Below are 20,816 nucleotides of genomic sequence, written 5' to 3' on the forward strand. Positions count from 1 at the left end.
CGAATCGAACGAGCACATAGCTCATGAGATCAAAGGTGTACAAAAGTGAAAGTCGTGATCCGAGCGAGGATAGAACTCGAGAACTGAACGGGAGTGTAGTCTGTGAAATCAAAGGTGCATGAAAGCGAAAGTCATGAACCGATCGGGCGTAGATCTCCTGAGATACTCTGGTTCGAAACCCGTGGAGATAATCTTGTCCGAGACCCGTGGAGATAGCTCGACACCGAACGGGCGAGATAAGGGATCCGATAAACTAGTCCAAGACCAGTGAAGACCGCTTGACCTCGAACGGGGGAGATAAGGAATCTGATAAGTTGGTCCAAGACTAGTGAAGACCGCTCGACCCCGAACGGGAGAGATAAGAGATTCGATAAGCTGGTCTAAGACTAGTGAAGATTGCTCGACCCGAACGGGAGAGATAAGAGATTCAATAAGTTGGTCCAAGACTAGTGAAAACTGCTCGACCCCGAACGGGAGAGATAAGAGATCTAATAAGCTAGTCTAAGACTAGTGAAGATCCCTCGACCTCGAACGGGGGAGATAAGAGATCCGATAAGCTGGTCTAAGACCAGTGAAGATTGCTCAACTTCGGACGAGGGAGATAAGGATCCGATAAGCTGGTCCAAGACCAGTGAAGATCGCTCGACCCCGAATGGGCGACATGGGAGTCTCTAATGCTGAGATCGTAGCTCAAATATAACTCAAACCTGCCCGAGCGGCTCAAGAGTCTCTGGCTCAAGAGTTTATAGTCGCTGCTCGACTTTGATATTGAGCCTGTTGCTCAGATTTAACTTAAACTTGACCATTCGACTCAGGAGTCTATGACTCAAGAGTTTATAGTCAGTGCTCAACTGTTGATTGGCGCAGACAAGGGTTTACAGTCGCTGTTCGACTATTGATTGGCGTAGATAAGGGTTTATAGTCGTCACTCGATTGTTGATTGACGCAGACAAGGGTTTATAGTCACCGCTCGATTGTTGTATGACTTAGTCCCTCGACTCCCGAATGCCCGTGGAGTCGGAGAGATAGATAACATTGATCCCATAACTCCCAAATTTTCACAAAGTCAAGGAAAAAATAAATTGAGTCTCGACCGTCAAAGGGAGTGAAGCCCATAGCAATACTAGAGATTAGAGCCCGTAGCAATAGGAGGAAGCAAAGCTCCCCATGTGAAGGCCCTAGTCCCGGATCAGACACTAAGGTCGCTAGCCTATAATCAAAGATCGAGGTCCCTAGATTCAGATCAGGAAGATGTAGCATGAGTATCCAGTCGAGAAGTCGTGTCCCTAGTATCTGATTAGGGAGTTGTGCCTCTGGTGTCTAATCGGGGAGTTGTGCCTCTAGTGTCTAATCGGGGAGTTGTGCCTCTGGTGCCTAATCAGGGAGGTGTATCCTTAGTGTCTGACCTGGGAGTTATGTCCCTAGTGTTTGACTGGAGAGTTGTGTCCCTAGTGTCTAATCGGGGAGTCGTGCCCTTGGTATCTAATCGGGGAGCTGTGCCCCTGGTCTTTGATCATGGAGCTAGACTCTTGCTCTCTGATCGAGGAGTTGTAGCGGATCCTACAGCCAAAAGGAAAATATAATAAAAAAAAAATTGACATGCTGACCGGTTGAGGATCTGACTCGGTTCCTCGACTCTCGAATACCCGTAGAGTGAGGGAAGAATATAATATACTCGTCGAAATCCATCAGGATCATAATGATGGCAGAGTTTTCTGGCGTCATCCATCTTCATGTTTCAGATCAGGTAGAGTTCCCACAAACGGTGTCAATATGATCCTGTCAAGAATCTGAGATGACGGAACTACTAATGTGATGTGGATGGAATGCTGACCAAGTCGCCATGCCCCGGAGGTGGAGGGTATGATGAGCTGCACTCTATGTTAACCAAGTCATCATAAGGCCTCCGGTCAACACTACCTGTAGACAGGGCCCGGGTTTCCCTGGTCTCTGACACCCCGATGCTCGAGGCAGATCCCACGGATATATAAGGAGTGGGATAATAGTTAAATAATAAAATAAATGAAAAATAAGTACAATGACATACCTTGTCCCAAGGGGCACCCTATGGTGGATCGATGAGTTGGTCGAGATGTTACTTGAGCTATCATGACTCGAAAGAGTAGATGAACGAGCCAGATGACGAGTTGGGTCTGATGGCGCAGAGCAGGATACGGTGGCATGAAGCCAGATGTGACATTGACACGTAAATCGAGATATAAGGTCGGCACATAGGTCGAGACATAAAGCTGGCACGCAGGCCGAGATATGATATGGGCATGTAGGCCGGGATGTGATATCGGCACAAAGGCTAGAACATGACAACGGCTCGAGGGCTACAATGCTAGAACACAGCAACGATGTGAAGGCCAAATGGCTCGAACGCCGGAACACAGTAAAGGCAGAGCACGATCAGATCGAAGCCCACTAACAGCGAGGGCTCGGAGGCTCGATCCACATCGAAGGTGCACGACAGTCTCTCGGATACGCCACGGACGTCCTTCTCGTCCACTGGTGTACTCTTATGTAGCTCCTCATCTTTCGGATGCATTGAGCTCATCAACTCTCTTTCCGTGTCATCTTTCTCACTCGCTATGTCTTCCGTTGAACTTTTTGTATTCCTAAGTCCCTGCACAGTTAGACACAAGACATCAAATCGGCAGGACCTAATTTAACTCGGTTGACCACATCAAAACTAACCCGTGGTACTTACAGGATCAAGATAAGTTTTGATGGATAGAACTTCACCGAGATCACGTCATGTTAGCTTTGATTGAGGTGCCTAGAAGGTATCCAAGCGCCTAGAAAGACCTATAAAAGAAGGGTTTGACCAACACCTCAAAGACATCATCCATTACGACTTTCATACTCACGTGTTGCTCTGAAAACCACTCTATGGCACCAAAACGTTACTCCAATAACAACATCAAAAGTCTTACTCTTTCTTGTCGGTGTAATTATGTTTTTAATTCACTTGTTTATTCTTTTGTAATCATCGAATTTTTAGTGGATTATCTAACGAAAGCGATTAATGATCGCAGACCTTGAACTAGCAGTCGTCGGGTTATGAAATAAGTAAAAAAGAAACAGGTTAGTATTGTTCATTCTTATTTATGTTGCTATCTCTCGAGTTTTATGAAAATTGTGAAAAAGCGACGCATGCTATTCACCCCTCCTCCTCTAGTGCTTCTTTGATCCTATAGTTGCGAGCTAACTAATTTTGGGATGAACGGTTTGGTCTCATATTTCATTCACCAAGTGGATCTAGGAAGCGCAATGACTCCTGACATGACAATCCAGTATCACCAATAATTTAATTGTCATAGATGTGTCGTATGTGAGAATTAAATCATGATTGTTTGAGAATACATCTGGCTTCTTACCACCACACCAAGCCATGGAGAAATAATATGACCTTTATTTATTTATTTATTTATTTTGTAAGTTAGGTATCTATTTTTTCGAATCGACTAATTTTGAAGATGACCAACCCGATTCCTTGGAAATTTTACACTGACTACAAAAATAAATTGAAAAAATACTCATAGAGATTCATTCAATGGATTATTATTCTTAGACCAACTTTTTATGAGAGAGAAAAATCTCCTATCCTATGTCATACAAGATTTAAATCTTAAATCCTTAATTATCCATCGAATAATATCTTTGTGATCGTGAACTTAAACCCCTTACTTATATACACATAACCAAAATAATGCATTTAAATATTACATTAGTAATTTATTTTTTTTTAGAAATATTTATGTAATCTCTTTTTAACTTTTCTACACTAATATAATTATTTTGAGAATGATGATTTTTATGAATAACTAAGATGAATTTTAAATTAATATTTTCAATGTTTAGTAATTTAAGATTATAAATTTATCTTTTTTTAAAAAAAAACAATAAAATAGCGAAAGTGTTTTAAGAAATAAAATACCATACAAATTATTGTACAGATTATTTTTATAATTTTTTTGAATTAAGTAAATGATTAAAATGTATAAATATATTATTATTTTCACACAAGTATTGCATTCCATGAAACTTAAGTTTAAAATATAAAAATGTGAAAGAATTAGATCATTTCTGATCCGGTGGTAAAGTAGGACCCGGATGGTAAAGCAGTCAATGACACGTGAGAGTCAGAGTCAACACGGTCAGCATCCAGTGCCCGACCGGGCAGCCGGCGTACCTGCCCGAGCGACAGCCCAGCTCAACGCTGGGTTTCTGACGCTCAGGGGCTAAGCTGAATCCCCGCTCGGTCGGACGATAGACATTGCTCGACCACGCGCGGCAGGGCGGAAGCAGGATGAAGCATTAGGGGGCGAGCAGGCCTCCCACTCAGATCGGTCACTCCCTCAATAGTATGGGGGCTCGGCCGAGCAAACTCCCCGCTCAGCCTCGCAGACAACAAGAAGAGTAGGAGGGAATATCTTCTTCGGGGAAAGTGTCACCGACAAACGGCATGGTTGGCAGCATGGTCAGACAGAAAATCGTACGGTGGGAGTTTCCACTGTCACGTTAGGGATAGGCCCAGTCTGTTAAGGTATGGCGTTAGACGTGCTTTTCTGACACACTCATTGCAGGTATGCTTTGAGAAGCGTGCACATCTTGGTAAGCGTGTCGCGCCTTCAAGGAGCCCTATATAAGGACCCCCAGACTTCAACGGAGGTATGCACGATTCATCACTGTAGCTACAGTCTCGTCATTCTACTTCGATTCCTTGCTGCCGGAGGCTGACTTGAACGTCGGAGGGTCGTCGCCGGGAACCCCTTCCCGGCTCGGTCTTGTGCTTGCAGATTCTCGCCGAAGGTCTGCGTCACTCACAAGGCTATGCGGAGTCAACGAGAGCACCACGCTTCCAGCGACCGTCGACTCAGCACTCGGACAAGATCAAATTGGCGCCGTCTGTGGGAACGCACCTGAATCCGAGTCAAGAAGATGGAGGAAGCTAGATGCTCACACACCGTGACGCTCTCTCCAGAAGAACTCGACGTGCTCATCCAGGCGCGAGCGGCAAAAATAGTGGAGCAGCAGCAGAGGGCACAAGCCGAGCGGCTTGCGCAGTAGGCCACCTTGGCATCCAGTGGCCGAGCGACGTTGGAAGATCGACCCGAATAATTTTCTACTTGGGTGCAGAATAAAGGGCAGACCGGCACGCCAGGAGATGCACCACTCGCGCCAATTACCTTCCATCAGACCCTATTCTAGAATCCCTCCGAACTCGCGCAGGCCAACCAAGGATCGTCAGCCGATGAAGCGCCCGCGCGGGACGTCAAGAAGGGCAAGGTGCTTCGGACCGATTCTTCTCCCGAGCGGATCAATTGCCAGTTCTCAGAGGCGATTCTACAGGATCCGCTCCCGAGGCACTATGCCCCCCCTGGCGATTAGAGAATACAGTGGTGCGACTGACCCGGACGACCATCTCGGTAAGTTCGATAACGCCGCTACTCTCCATCAATACACTTACGGAGTTAAGTGCCGAGTCTTCCTCACTACCCTGTCCGGCTCGGCGCAACGATGGTTCCGGAGGTTGCCAGACGGATCGATTCGGAGTTTTAAGGACTTCCATATGGCATTCCTCCACCACTTTGCAAGCAGCAGGCGCTGCCAGAAGACTAGCGTCAGCCTGTTCTCTATGAAGCAGGGGCCCAGAGAAACTCTCCGAACCAACATCCAACGATTCAACCAGGAAGCCATGGACATCCCAACGGTTTCATCTGAGACCATGATGCACGCCTTCACCCAAGTGCTGGTCGATGGGGATTTCTTCCGTTCGTTCATCCGAAAGTCGCCTCGCGATTACAACCATATGCTGAAGAAGGCGAGCGAATATATCAACGTGGAGGAAGCACAAGCGGCCAGAAGGAAGGAGGCGCCGTCAGAACCATCCGCGCCGACCGAAAGGAGGCCACCTATGAGCCACCCGCCCCCTAGAGGGCCCCGAGCTGAGGGGGCCCAACAACATTACGAGGGCAAGCCGCACACCGTCCAACACGTGGCTGTCGAACGGCCTAGGCCGAAGGGAAAGATGTGGACGCCCATGTTCTGTACCTTCCACCAATCAGCCACCCACAACACACACGACTGCCGAGGAGTTCCCGCAGTCACTCAGCTGACCCCCAGAGGCAACCACCGTCGATCTCCTTCCCCCGACCGACGGTATAGGTAGTGCCACGCTGGGCGATGAGAGGGGGGCAGACATTCACCCGAGCAACAGTAGCATCAACCAAGAGAGGGCGAACGGGCCCGAGATTAGCTTCGGCCCGAGAGATCTTGAGGGAGTCGAAGTGCCGCACAACGACACCCTCATCATCATAGCGGTAATAGTCAATTACACTATTCACCGCATATTCATTGATACAGAAAGTTCGGTCAACATCATTTTCAAGAAGGCGTTCGATCAACTCCAGATTGACAGAACCGAGCTGTCGCCCATGACAACCCCACTGTACGGGTTTATCGGAAACGAAGTTTTGCCGGTCGGACAGACCAGACTAGCTATATCATTGGGGGAGGAGCCGCTCCGGAGGATGCGGACCACCAACTTTATCGTGGTAGACGCTCCATCTGCTTATAATGTGATCCTGGGGCGCCCCGCCCTCAATAAGTTTCGAGCGGTCGTCTCAACTTTCAGCCAGAAAGTGAAATTCCCCGTTGATGACCAGGTAGGAGAGGTCCGAGGGGACTAGCTAGCAGCTCGGCGTTGCTACGTGGAGATGGTGCGACCCAAATCCAAAGTCGCACGGAAGACCCCCCGGATCGAGGTAAACGCTATAACCGAGAAGCCTCCTACTTTAGTTTATGAAGAAAAAGAGGAGGTGCAGATTCATCCTTGCCGACCGGAGGCCACCACCTTCATAGCATCCAACCTGGAAGTGGAGCAGAAGAAAGAGCTCATCAAATGCCTTCAACAAAACCACGATGTCTTCGCATGGTCGACGCACGAACTGCCTGGCATTTCCCCAAGCGTAGCTCAACACAAGCTCCACGTCCGACCGGACGCCCGACCAGTGAAACAACAGAAGAGAGACTTCAGCACCGAGCAGAACTAGATTATCCGAGCGGAGGTGGAAAAGCTCCTTGAGACCGACCATATACGTTAGGTTCAGTTTCTAAGCTGGCTCGCAAATGTAGTACTCGTCTCCAAATCAAATAACAAATCAAGGGGTTAGGAGAAACAAAATCCTAAATCTACTAAGCATTAGAAACAGAAACAGCAGTTAGAACAGAAAAAACGTGAAAAGGGAGAACAGGATAGAGAAGGAGCGGACCTTGAAGGCGAGGAGGATCGGAAGAAGAGAAAGTAGCGTGCGAACTAATGAAGAAGAATCGGCCGGCGGAATCGCCTTTTGAGTGTTGAACTGAGAATAAATTTATTTATAGTTGGAAGGTTTCTCTTTTATCTTCTTCTTCTTCCTCTTCCGATCGCTTTCGGTTACCCTTTCTCGCCAGTCATTTCCTTAGAACCAATAACAATGTTTTTTTTTTATCAAGGATATAATTACTGTATCTCTATCTTCCTACTCATCATCCCACTCTTTCCATCAAAAAGTACTACTTAGTTTAATGAGTTTTCAATCATTAGGTGTGTGTTTTGACAAATAGTTAAGGAGAATCATGCTTCTTTTCTTTGCTGTTAAAATAAAAAGGAGAAGCGTCCTTAGAGTTCAATCACTTAATTATCTGAGGTCGTAGTCAAGTTTATGAAAATTGATTTTGAACTAATATTACCTCTATAGTTGACCTGTGAATTTATAATACAAGGTGTTCTGAATTTTGTTACTCCACAAAAACATTTTATGCATTTGTTAAACACTCCATGCAAAGATCAAGGTGATCCGAACCACTGGTCAAAGTCCCTAGGATACTCATAAACTTCATTGTCTCCCCAGTCTCTTAGAAGATAGAAAATTGAAGCAATGAATAGATAAAATAATCTTCTTGCAACAAAGAAGGCTACAATAAAAATCTATTACATCAACATAAATAGATCGAGAAACAGGTAATTTAATATCATATTAAAACAGTAATTCGTAGGCTAAGAATTTGAGCTGCAGTATGAGGAACATCATATAAGATTATAACTTCATCAGAAGCATTATATGAACTAGTCATACCTTGACATAATGGAGCCATTCACCGAAGCAACTTGAACATATTCTTCTCCAGTAGCAATATTTGACCAATCAAAATGAATTCTTCCACCACCCCCACCCCCACCACCAGCAGGTCCACCATTCCCACCAGCTACTGATAATGATGAATTTTCCTCCAGAATAAAAGCTTGCAGAAAGAGAAGTATTGTACCACCAGAACCACCACCAACGCCACCCATCATTGTTGCATTATAGTTCATTGATGATTCTCGATGGCTTTGACCATTCACTTGTAAAGAACCATGTATCTCTAATCTAAAAAGCGGCCAGTTGATGGAGCCCATAACTAAAATAAATAAAATGTATTAAAGACAAAAGCATTAAGAATAAAAATCTGATTAGTATGTATATGGATAATGAACACCAAGAGATCATTTCTTTATGTCTCAAAATCTGGGAACACTGAGGAACAATTAGTTCCAATTAGGTACTAAAACTAAGAACTACAATGCAGAAAATCCAGCAACATCCCATTTGTGTGAATGTAGAGGTGCTTGTTTAGCCATTTATTTTTTCATTAGGGAAAAATATATTACATGACAGGATAAGAAAATATGTATAATGGCTTTGAATTTGCATTTTAACAAAGGTATGAAATCTTGACCTAAACTAGGGATTCAGTCTGCAACTGGCTCAAGATGTGCCACCTATACTGAGTGTCGGAGTTGGAGAGTGTATGAAACACCAAAAGAGGAGAAGAGGTGGAGAGAAAGAAGAAGATTAGGTGCATTGTTGGTGATGAAGTGCGTGACGAACACAAAAGGAGAAGGGGGAAGGAGACAAGGAAGAACATTCGGTGCATCACCGAGTGTCCAAGGGTGTGTTGAGGGCCTAGAGATGAAGTTGCTAGTGAGGTTTGATGGAGGTCGCACCACCCACAAATGACTCACATAGACCTTGCGATGCTCTCAAAAGTCTCATGACTTCCCCTTTGATGCATAGTCATCATAAAAGGGTCAACTACCTAAATATTCCTTTCCCTTATCTTGCGTCTCTGGCATAAGACTTGCACCGACCTTGCAATGCTCAAGGAAGATTCACATGACGTTGTGGTGCTTGCAGCCAATTTGTGTGCCTCGGGGATCCCCTCGGGTGTGCTATCATCATGGAAGGTCACTACCTAAATATTTCGCCCATGTTGACCAACACACAATGATATTTGATACCATGATTTTAACTTGCAAACAATTTACTAGTTCATAATTATCCGAATTTGGTCTTGCAATCCCTAATAGAACATCACAGTAAGTCAATTGGAGAAAAGAGAAAACAGAAAAATGAAGTCCTTCATTTGCAAAGAAAGCAAAACATGAAAATTTAAGATCTATCCTACTATTATGCATGAAAAAAAATATATAACATGCAACAAATCGCTGTCTAATGATTCTCGTGTCTTCCTTGTGACCTATAATTCATGAAATGATCCTCGCTTATTGTGCAAGTGATTGCAATAACCAAGGATGCACTAAATAAGATAATTCAGAACCTACATTGCCAGAAATGAAATTATGGGATATCTAGACAATTGCTGTTATGTAACAGGGTATTGCGAAGGGTTGAGGTCTTGGTGTTAACCCGTCTAAGATGAAGACGAGATCAAAATCAGAGCCAACGCATCTATTTCATGCCAGCAGATGATTAAGTTCAGGCAATCTCAGCCAGGGGGCGTACATGAAGTCTGCATGTGTTCCCAATAGCATGGAAGGGTGGTCAACTGATTTGCGAAATCCTAAAAGGCAGCCATTGTGGAAGCCTTAGAAGATAGGAACAACAGGTATTTTTTTACTTAACATTCCTTTCCCTTATCTCAATATTCCTCCATCCACCAAGTCACCGTCAAAATGGCACCACATCATACCAATACATGGTGCATCTAGAACCAAATTGATCTCAATTCAACAAGTAGCCAAAATTGACACTAGAATGACACCAAAAACCTTAATTGTGACACTACCACAACATGGTCCTAGTGTCCCCATCGAGCCCTTTTGCTGACTAGTGACCATAGGAAGAGAACTAAATAGTTTATAGCTAGTAGCTTTAATAGTTCTTGCATGAATGTTTTAAAAACATATCAACAAGAGTCATTTGGCAAGGCAAACTTTGACAATAACATTGCACCAACACCAACAGAACACAAAGCTAAAAAATAATGTAATAAATAGAAGATACCTATCATTCCTCCTCCAGCCACATTTACTAGAGACTCACTCGATCCACTGCTTCCGCTTCCTAACTCACAAGGAAGATCTGCATCACCATATTTCCGCCCACCATCAATTAGCAAGCCATTATAAAATCCAGATCCACCCTTCCCTCCATGTCCAGCGCCACCTCCAGCTCCATATTTTAAGAACTTTCCCTTTCCAATTCCCTCTTTGCAACCTGGAGAAGAATTTAATGACAGAATGATATTAGAAAAAGAACAAACAGAAGAATTTAATTAGAGTGCGCTGGGAAGAAAAACAGCTAGGCAAAGTATTATAAATGTTTTTGGTAACACCTCCAAATATAAAAAGGTTACATCACCTAACTCTGAAGCGCTAATAATGCCTTCTGTATCAATTGTGACAGTCCTTGCTCGGTGAATATGAATGATACTACCACGAATAATGCCACTGACAGTAAGATCATCAACACGGCAGATCTAGAAAACAAAATAAACTGTAAATCACTAAATGAAAGGTATCCAAGCAATAGCATTACTTTCAATAAACTGCAATTTAACATAACGAGCAAAGTCTGGGGCAGATTATTGACCAACTACAATCATTAATAATAATTTAACATTCAAAGGTCCCGAAAGTTGCTTGATAATCATTTGCCTTCGGCAAGACCACTCACTACATATGCGATAAAACATATGCACTTTGTGGGAACCATGGAGAGACTGCTGCAGGTATTCCAGCAGCACTATAGAGGCGACGGCGCATCATGAAAGTGTGATACCTTGTTGTTTCATGTATGATTTATCTTTGTGGGAATGTCACAATAGATATCATTTTGAGAGTGATGTACCTGATGTTGATAGGAAGTTCCACAAACTACATACACATGTCTACGGATTTGTGGATCTCCATTGATTGTATGTCTGATTGTTTGTCATTTTGACATCAATATATATTTACCTTTCCCCAAAAGATAAAACATATGCACTTATCCTAAAGTGTGAATAACAAATACATGCAACTATGCCTATATTATTAGTACAAAAAAGAATCTTGTACAAGATTTTAGATATCTCTAGACCACTGGAAATGCCTTGCCAATTACACCACATCTACAGTATCACTTTGTATCTTGGCACTAATTAACAAATGTATCCATCATTCCAAGGCATATGGAATGCATGTTATATTCTTCTATTTTTTTAGTTTTATTTTGCTATCATAATGATCCAGTTCTTCACTTTTTGTCACTTTTACTAAACATATTCAATCCTCAGTTACTCTCAAGTCTGGGATTTCTAGGTCATGCTATTCTGGCTTTAGCCGACCCCACCTAGTAGGATAAAACTTTTGTTATTGTTGGTATTTTGGCCTATCACTACAATTTAACTAATTAGATTTTTATTGTGCATTTAATGTCTTCATCTTTTTGTTTTGTACTTTCAATTTAGATGAGGCATAAATTTGAAAAGTCCATGAATGTCCGAGATCCAAACAATTAGACACCTAAAATTGTAGGAACTTGTGCCAAATTATCCTACAGACAACCTATGCAGTTGGGGATCTCTGAGATGGAGAGGTGGAGGAGTTATATTGGCGCACTAACGATAATTTTAGGCTGATGCACAGGGAACACCTATGTCGAGCATGTAAGAACAATGGCCAAACACCAGATGATATCTACTTGGGGCTTTATATGGTAATTATTGAATTTTATATTCTTGGTTACAATGTGAAATACAAAAATTATGTCGTTATTACGTGTTTAATGTTTATTTATCAATAATGACTTGTTAATTTGCTTAATTTAATTTTCTTCTCTTTCATATTTTAATATTATTTAAATATTGATTGGCCTAGGCACCCGCCTCCTGCCTAGGTAGTAGGCTGACCGCATACTGCCTACCACCTGGAACTGCCTCTAATATCTTGATTTTTAATACCAATAACATAGCAATTCTCACTGCCACAAAAGAGATAGACAACCTTGTGTTTTCACCATAATCATGTAGAAAGTGTGTAACAGAATGCACAAAACATCTCTAGGCTTTTACCAACTTGGATAAAAAAAAGAATAATACTCTCAACTAACTCTAGTTTCTCTAGAAGGATTGTAATTTGCATTCTACAGCAAAAGACACAAGTAGTCAAACAATCACATGCCAAGTTTCAATATCTTACTTGCAAAGTCAAAGATAGAGAATCATTCACATGGCAATCATCAGGAGGCATGAGTAGTTCTTTTGGGCATGTTTGACTCTCACATAGTGACTGAGTAACCCTGGCAAAACAAAAACAAATTAGAAAATTGATTGCTAACTTTTCCAAGTCTGTAATGTATAGATGATAATCAACATTTAAGCTTACAAACTGCTTTCCACATTTTCATCTAATGGTGCCTGTAATAATGAACCTGACCCAACCTGCTCAGAAAAGAAATAGATGATGAATATGGAATGCTGGATTAGAAATGCTAAGCAGTTAGTAGCAGCTACAGGATTAAAGGAAATGTCAAACATGATGAAGACAGAAGGCCAAAACATGTCCCAGATTTACCATGTCCACTCCTAAAACATTTCAGGCAACTTAGATGGCCAAACAAAGCAAATGAAATGAGCTCTGAATGAATTCCAAATATCAAACAAATTCTTCTGTAGTTCTGTGAAGCATCAACATACAGGATATGGGACTGGTAGAATATGGATGCATCAAGGTGGTATATTTCAATAATTCCAAAGATTTGTATAATCCCAACTATTTAGTGTCAGTCTCATAAGGTTGCATATGACTCTTCAAGAACAATAACATTCTTCAATTTTTCATGGATGCATCTAACCCTTCTCATCTCTTTCCACAAATAGCTAAAAGTTTTTTTATTAAAAAAGAATGAAAATCCACAAACTAGCAGATGTACATCTTCAATTTACTATTTAATGCCCAATTTTCCTATGATTTTCTCTAAACTTGTGGAAGATAAACCATGATCCATTCCAAAAAAACTAAAGATCATCAAAGTAAAAAAATTCAAAACACCACCATTGTCATCTTCGACACCAAGACACATTAAGCTCTATTCAAGGCTATATCAAAAATAATATTACACCAACACAAGATTGTATCCCTTATAATATTCAAATTAATTAAACCACTTTTATTGAATTGACTAATATTTTCTCTTGCATCTATCTACCCCTTGCCCTTTTCACTCCAATAAATTCAACACTCCTAACTATGGAACCTATCTATTTTTCATCTAAAAACATATTAGCATCCTATCCATATCAACTAAAAATACTTCCTCCCATTTTATCATCCTGAAGTTCCATCCAATTGCTCTTATATATTTTTATTCTATTTGAATAACTCATTCATCAATCTTAGCATTTTACCATATCAATTTTTTGTATGAGCTGCTTCCATACAGCCTTACTCATAATCTACAAACCATAGCAGATTATACAACAATCTTATAAAATTACATGACAGAAATTGAAATTATACTTCAATATATGAAATCCTATATGGATCCTAACCTTTATTATAGATTGATAACATAATTTATTCTTCATAAAATATAATCTTACTTTTCTAATAAAACCTCTAATTATCCTAATAAAAGCTCTAACAAACTTTTTTAAATGGAATGCATTTTCCTAGTGTTTCATTGAGATACAGTAATATCTGTGAGCTATTTGCATATTATCTTGCCTATTTTTTTAAGGAGACATATACATATTTATGTTGGGAGATAAAATGTCTTATAGTCAGTCACCTCAATCCCAAGAAAGTATTTCAAACTTCCTAATACTTGATTTCAAACTCCTTTGCCAAACTTAACTTAGAGGTTCTCTCCTTATTATCATTTCCTACCACTATTATATCCATGATTTGAAATCTCGTATCATGCCAAACTAAATGGTCGAAACATATCATTCTAGTAAATCACCAAAACTTGATACCACTTGGCACCAAAGTTCAAAATTTCAAGTCATGTTGTAGGTACAAGCTTTGACCAGAAAGATCAATGAGGCACGAAAGCCATACAATATGAGTGATGTCAAAGTTGATGTCGATCCAACACTTTAACTTCGATCGAACGCTCGATGTCGTTGATTTGGAGGAATGAGGGGCTCTAGTTAGGTGGCGAGGCAGTGGCTCCACAGCAGCAAAGAAATAATAGAGGACATACAACGGTAGAGACGGATGATGCCAAAGGCACCAAGGATCTCAAAGAAGGGAAGTGGTTGTATTGCCGTTGGAAGAACAAAGCTGAAGGAGGAATTAAAGAGATACTATGGAGGAAATAGCATGTTGTTCGAGCAAAAAGAAAAGAAAGATTTTGTTGGGATAGAGAGAAGAAGAAATTATGAAGAGAGGAATTTAATAGTATCTTTAAGATGATGGGAGTGATGCAGGAAAGTTAATCAAGAAATTTAATAAGATTAAGTGATTTAGTAACAGTGGATAAAGGTATATGGGTGACACAGAATACAAATTAAGATTTGAAGGATTTAGAATATAATTGCACAAGGAGCAAAAAAAAAGATGGTAGAGATAAATTAAAACAACAAGAAGAGATCAAAGAACTATGAACTCATCATCAAGTCCCATACCATGATGGGAAGTGAAAATTGTATTAACTCAAAATTTTCTCCAATACATGGATCCTAACCACTTTTTATAAATTGATAAAACTTATTCTTCAAAAAATAAGATATTTTTCTAAAAAAACTCAATTATCCTAATAACTTTTCTTAAAAACTAACCAATCTTTTATGAACTAGTTATGCTATCAAATGGAATATTTTCAACCTACTTTTTAGGGATATACATGGTTACAAAATCATATTTTCCCACACTACACATCATGATAACTTTCAACTATGAATTAAATACTTGGATATGATAGTAACCATCGCCCATTTAGTTGATGATGACATAAATTCATGACCATACTTATAATCATTTATCTTATCATCACAACTTCACAGCAAGAAGGAACTAATTCATTTAACTAGATATGAACGAGAGTAAGAAATCAAAATGATCAAGTTCCAAAAGTTAACAGATGACGACAAGATGAGAAAAAGGATTGTAAATTACAAGTCATTGAAGTAAGGTAATAAAGGCACCAAGGTTTAAAATTTCGACCCGTGCTGAGGTTTCGGTCCGAGACCGGAACGATACGGTTTCGGTATCGTATCGTGCCGTGCCGATTTCGGTAATTTTATTTAAACATTAAATCAGTAAAAAATATAAAATAATTAAAATATATATATAAGAATATAAATTTGATTTAATAGAATTTTTTAAAAAAAAATATTTTTTTTTTAGAATTTTTAAAAATTTTAAAATAGTAAAAATAATTTCAGAATATTATTTAATAAAATTGATTATTTTTTAAAAAATTTAAATATATTTTTTATATTTTATTGGGATAATTTAATTAGGATTTAAAAAGCCCCTTTAAAATATCACAATTAAATGGGAATTGTTTAATTTATTTAAATTATAATTTTGCACAGTGCTTCCCTGCCCTGCGACCCAGCGCCCACGCCCGCGCCTCGCCCGCGACGCCACCGACACCCCGTGGACGCCTCTGTCGGCGTCGGAGGCGTCCGACGACACCTCCGGCGGCACCGGAGGACTCCGGCGACGCTTCCGGCAGCGCCAGAAGCGTCCATGACATTTTCGGCGTCGCTAGCAACGTCGCGTTGCGACTCCTCCGACGCCCGCGACGCGCTTCAGGCGCTGCGAAGCTTTCGGCGACGATTTCTAGTGCGCGCGCGACTCCTCCTGGCGCGTGACGCACGACGCGACGAAATTGTCGCTCGTTCGGTGCCGGTTTCGGTGCGCGGGCGGAACGGTAAGTTTTGCCCGTTCCGCCCGGCACGAAACGAAATTTTATTCACTGAAAGGCACATACGCTGAAATTTGTATTACTGTAAACCTAGAGTTTTCCAGTGAAAGCTGCGAAAGGAGGGAGGGGTTACCACAGTCGCAATGTAGTGAAACAAACCCTAAACTCCATAGCTCACATGTGTAAGAGATCCTATACTCTGAACTATCTTAACAGGAACATCAAATATTTAACTGAGTTAAGGGTCTCTCCTAATTAGTGAAAACACAGTTGAGACAAAGCAGCAGACACACACACTAACAAAAATGAGGTTATCTAGCTACTATTGGTGACACCATAGACAACTTTTAACAATTCATTCAAATCTAAAGATTTCCATCATTATTCCATTTATGAAGAAACACTATGAATAGCCACAACTAGAAAGGCTTTTTAGGAAAAGTACTGTCTGCTAATTTAGTCATACAGCAAAACAAACCTCTCTAGGATGCATATCATATAATTCCATTATTCATAGAGCATACAACATTTTGACAGACTAGAAACTAATGAAGCGTCATAAGAAAATAAATCATTGTTCAATGACGTAAGTTGCCAATACGAATAAAAAACATAAATTAAAAAAAAAAACTTACTTCAATGTTATAAAACAATGACAGAAAAAGTCTCTGTGCTTTGATTTCATCACCACGCCCAGATAATTTGAGAAGCCCTTGACCGTAAACGCCCAAGTTGGCATTTGAGGAGATGACAGAATTGTGCTGACAGAGATCCATTTCTTGGTAGGGAAGAATGAAGCAGAATGCTAAATTATACTGAATAAATAAATGTGTTAAAAAAACTTACCCTGAGGACTACTAAATTTCTAGCTTCAAGCAAAGATGTAGAAACTTCACTGTTGCCCCCACCATCTATCTGGATTCTTGAGTCCCACATAAGAAGCATTTTTACATACATTCTAAATGCACCATAAACCTTAAGGAAAAAGAAGAAAGATGTTTTACTTAGAAAACCGACATATCCTAATCAAAAATTACATTTTATATACAAATCAGATGTGTCGCTATAAAGAAATATTAAATAAAATCATGCAACTGAAGTCAGAGACATAAAGTAATAGTTGTCACAACTGTCAGAATTCTTTGGTCTCTTAAACTGATTATTCCTCGAAGGGGAATCACAATATCTTTCAGAAAATTGGATATGTGAATGGAAAACTTATTTGAAATGTAGACTAAATCCTGAGTTTTTTAGTGGATAGGTTCAAGCAAAGTTTAAAATCTTGACCCGTGCCAAGGTTTTGGTCCCGGACTAGAACGATACAGTTTCGGTATCGTATCAGGTCGTGCCGATGTAGTTTCAATAATTTTTAAATATAAATATAAATGTATATTAATATTTGATTATTAAATATGTTTTACATTTTGAGATGCTAAATTTATATTTTAATATTTTCTCATAAGATAATGCCTATTAAATTTTTATAAAAATATTTTAAAACATAAGTAATTCTTAAAATTCAAAACTAAATTTTAAATTATAAAAAGAATTACAAAATTATTTGAAAATTTAAAAAAAAATAATGTATTTGTAAATTTTTAATTTTAAAAAATTTATTTGAAATGTTTAAGAATTATGTTTTTTTATAATTTTTTAGACTATTTTAAATTTCTGTTTAATTTTAAAATTATTTTTTAAAAAATGATTCTTTTATAAATATTTATTAAAATTTAAAATTATTTAAAATTTTGAAATAATTTGTAATATTTTATAATTATTATTAATAATAGTTTATTTATAAAAAATAGATATTTAAAAATAAAAAATTAACTAAATAAAAAAAAAAATGGCCAGCCCGGTGCACGAAGCTCCCGCCATGCAAGGTCCCGAGGAAGGATCCATTATACGCAGCTTTACCCTGCTTTTTGCAAGAGGTTATTTCTAGGATTCGAACCCGTGACCTTTTGGTCATATAGCAACAACTTTACCCTTGCGTCAAGGCTCCCCTTCAATTAACTAAATAAAAAAAAATTAACTAAATAAAAAAAAATTTAAAAATCATAGTCGCGATAATCCGCGGAGACCATCGTTGCACCGCTATCCTTGAGAGGATTTTAGGAATATATAATATTTTATTAGAATTTTAAATTAATTTTCATATATTTTTGGGATAATTTAATTAGGATTTTAAAAATATATTTGATTATTTATTTAAATTAGAGATAATTAGATCATTAAAAAATAATAACATAACTAAAAAAATAAATAGATAAAATTTTTATTATATATTTTTAAAATTAAAATAAATAAAATATTTAATTAATTAAATAATTTTATTAGAGTGTAAGCCTCTTTGAATTATCCCCATTTATTCTGGGAATTGTTTTAATTGAAAATATATTTAATTAAAAAAATCGACAGCGGCCATGGGCTCGTGCGGCCCCGGAGGGGCTGCATGGGTCGCACAACTCCTTTGGTGCTGCTACGAGGGTCGCGCGACCTCTTCCACACGGTTGTGGGGGTCACATGGCCCCTTCCACGCGACCGCGGGGTCGCGTGGCCTCTCGAGTGTGACCGTGCGAGTCATGCGACCCTCCTACACGGCCCTGGGCGTCGAGCGGCCCCTCCTGTGCGGTCGTGGGCATCGCGACGCCCCTCTTGCACGGCCATGGTTGTCACAACTCCTCCACAGCTGCCGCTTGGAAGCGTGCCAAGTTCGTGCCGTGCCAGTCGGAACGAAATTGTCTGCCCGTTTCAACCAGCTCAACACGATCTCAATCCATGGGTTCAAGTATCTAAACATTGAAGAAATAATGGCATTAGTTCTAAACTGAAGGCATTTTTTCATAAAGTTTCTTATTTATATTTGAGTTGTAAGACAAAAAAATGTTGTGGTGAATAACCTCCAGTGGACTTTTCACAAGATCATCTATTCATGTAGAATATCAACCACAGAAAGGCAGATCAATATTTCAGCAATTAACACAGTGCTCACTAATCCTTGAATAGATATGACTGATACACTGATCACTTAAGAATTGAAATATCTTTGAGATAAAATGATACCAAAAACATTCAGAGATATTAAAGATTAGGTGTCTTTTTCAGATGTGCCTGAGATACTTCTGAGAAGTTCTAGTAAAAAGTAGGTAAGAAAATACCAATAACTAAAACCAACAATTTTCTCAGAAGCATGTATCCATTTACTACATCAACTACATAGTAAAGTTAGAGATCCATATTTGAGCGACAAAGATAATCCTCACCATAGTTTGAAATTCTGTTCTATTTGGGTTGAATGGGTGAAATTAACATTTTGCAAATGACCCAAAATTGAAACTAATTGACATGAGAAAATTACCTGTTGTACTTGTGTTGCCAACATATGTCACCCATATAAAACTATATAAACCTTTGTTTAAGCTGATACCATGCCAGAGAAAACTAAACCCTATGAACCAAATTTATGTCATTTAAACTCAAATTATACCTAGTTTAAGTCCATTTTCAAATAATTACATTTATGTCATTTAAACTCAAATACCTAGTTTAAGTCCATTTATAAATAATTACTCAGTTACATATGCGCACATTATCAAAGACACGGATGTAGCAAAAACTATATACTGCAAACATGGATCTATATAGGAAAATCTAATGTCTATTATCAATAAATCCATGAGATACTATCTGAAACCCACAACCGAGGTTCATCATACTTATATTATTCCTACCAGTTCACTATTATGGTCATGATACTTCACATGGTTGAAAATCATATTAGAACTTTAGATCTTGTATCCATTTCCTGTGCCTATAATTTATTTTCAAATGCATCAATCCAACTTCTAACAAACATGATGTATTGGATGACATGAATTAACCAATTCCAATTGTCTGGGAAGCAATATTTCCTCAGTGATAAGAAATTGTACAAATAATCTCAGATGGATGGAAGTAGCAATAATCCATCCATTTGGCAAAATACTCATTCTGGAATTAGTAACGATACACTATGATACACTAAGAGAGAAATTCTTATCGTAAGGCATGTTACAACTTAAGATGTTTGCTTTTTTCTGTATTTTCTAAAAAATTTAATTTAATTGACTACGAAATTACTGTAGTCTTGATTATGCATGTAAAGGGAATCAAATGGAAGGGATCAAAAGGTTGGAACAAGCCTAAAAACATGTAAGCATAATCCAATTCATCTCGGGCTAATATTGATCGAGGCATGAATCAGCACCAAAATGATACCATTCCAGACTGATATCAAAATTTTAAGCCTTGGCATTCAATACTTATTGATGATTGGATAAGATGCTGACCAAGATGGTGATCACTTTAGATACCATCCATAAGAAAATATGATTGAAAAACATTCATAGAGATCAATGATTAGTTCACTTAATCAGATATCCAGAAGATACTTTTGAGAGTTGTCTAATAAAGTAGGTATGCAAAACTCATCATAGATATCACCATTAACAAGTTTACTAAAGGAGAATTGTAGTAGTATACATGAAAATCAAACATAATACTTTAGCATGCAATTGACTCAGCTGTAAATAAGCCCACTATTAAAAAACTTTGGCATCATAGGTTGCTTAGGTTTCTATT

The 20,816-nt window shown here is 39.1% G+C and overlaps 1 protein-coding gene across 4 annotated transcripts in view; it reads right to left on the bottom strand.

Annotated features, from left to right (window-relative positions):
- Positions 1 to 8,101: 8,101 nt before the first annotated feature.
- Positions 8,102 to 20,816, bottom strand: part of LOC121992714 — a 35,005-nt gene continuing 22,290 nt past the window's right edge. For all 4 annotated transcript variants that reach the window (XM_042547248.1, XM_042547245.1, XM_042547247.1 and 1 more), the window contains 7 exons: positions 17,040 to 17,168; positions 16,829 to 16,954; positions 12,701 to 12,756; positions 12,515 to 12,614; positions 10,695 to 10,812; positions 10,338 to 10,550; positions 8,102 to 8,451 (listed from right to left, as the gene is read on the bottom strand). In XM_042547248.1, the coding sequence (XP_042403182.1) occupies positions 8,117 to 8,451; positions 10,338 to 10,550; positions 10,695 to 10,812; positions 12,515 to 12,614; positions 12,701 to 12,756; positions 16,829 to 16,954; positions 17,040 to 17,168 (1,077 nt within the window). In that variant the 3' untranslated portion in view covers positions 8,102 to 8,116. The remainder of the gene's footprint in view (positions 8,452 to 10,337; positions 10,551 to 10,694; positions 10,813 to 12,514; positions 12,615 to 12,700; positions 12,757 to 16,828; positions 16,955 to 17,039; positions 17,169 to 20,816) is intronic.

This window comes from Zingiber officinale, chromosome 6B (genome assembly GCF_018446385.1).
Source record: "Zingiber officinale cultivar Zhangliang chromosome 6B, Zo_v1.1, whole genome shotgun sequence".
NCBI lineage: Eukaryota > Viridiplantae > Streptophyta > Magnoliopsida > Zingiberales > Zingiberaceae > Zingiber > Zingiber officinale.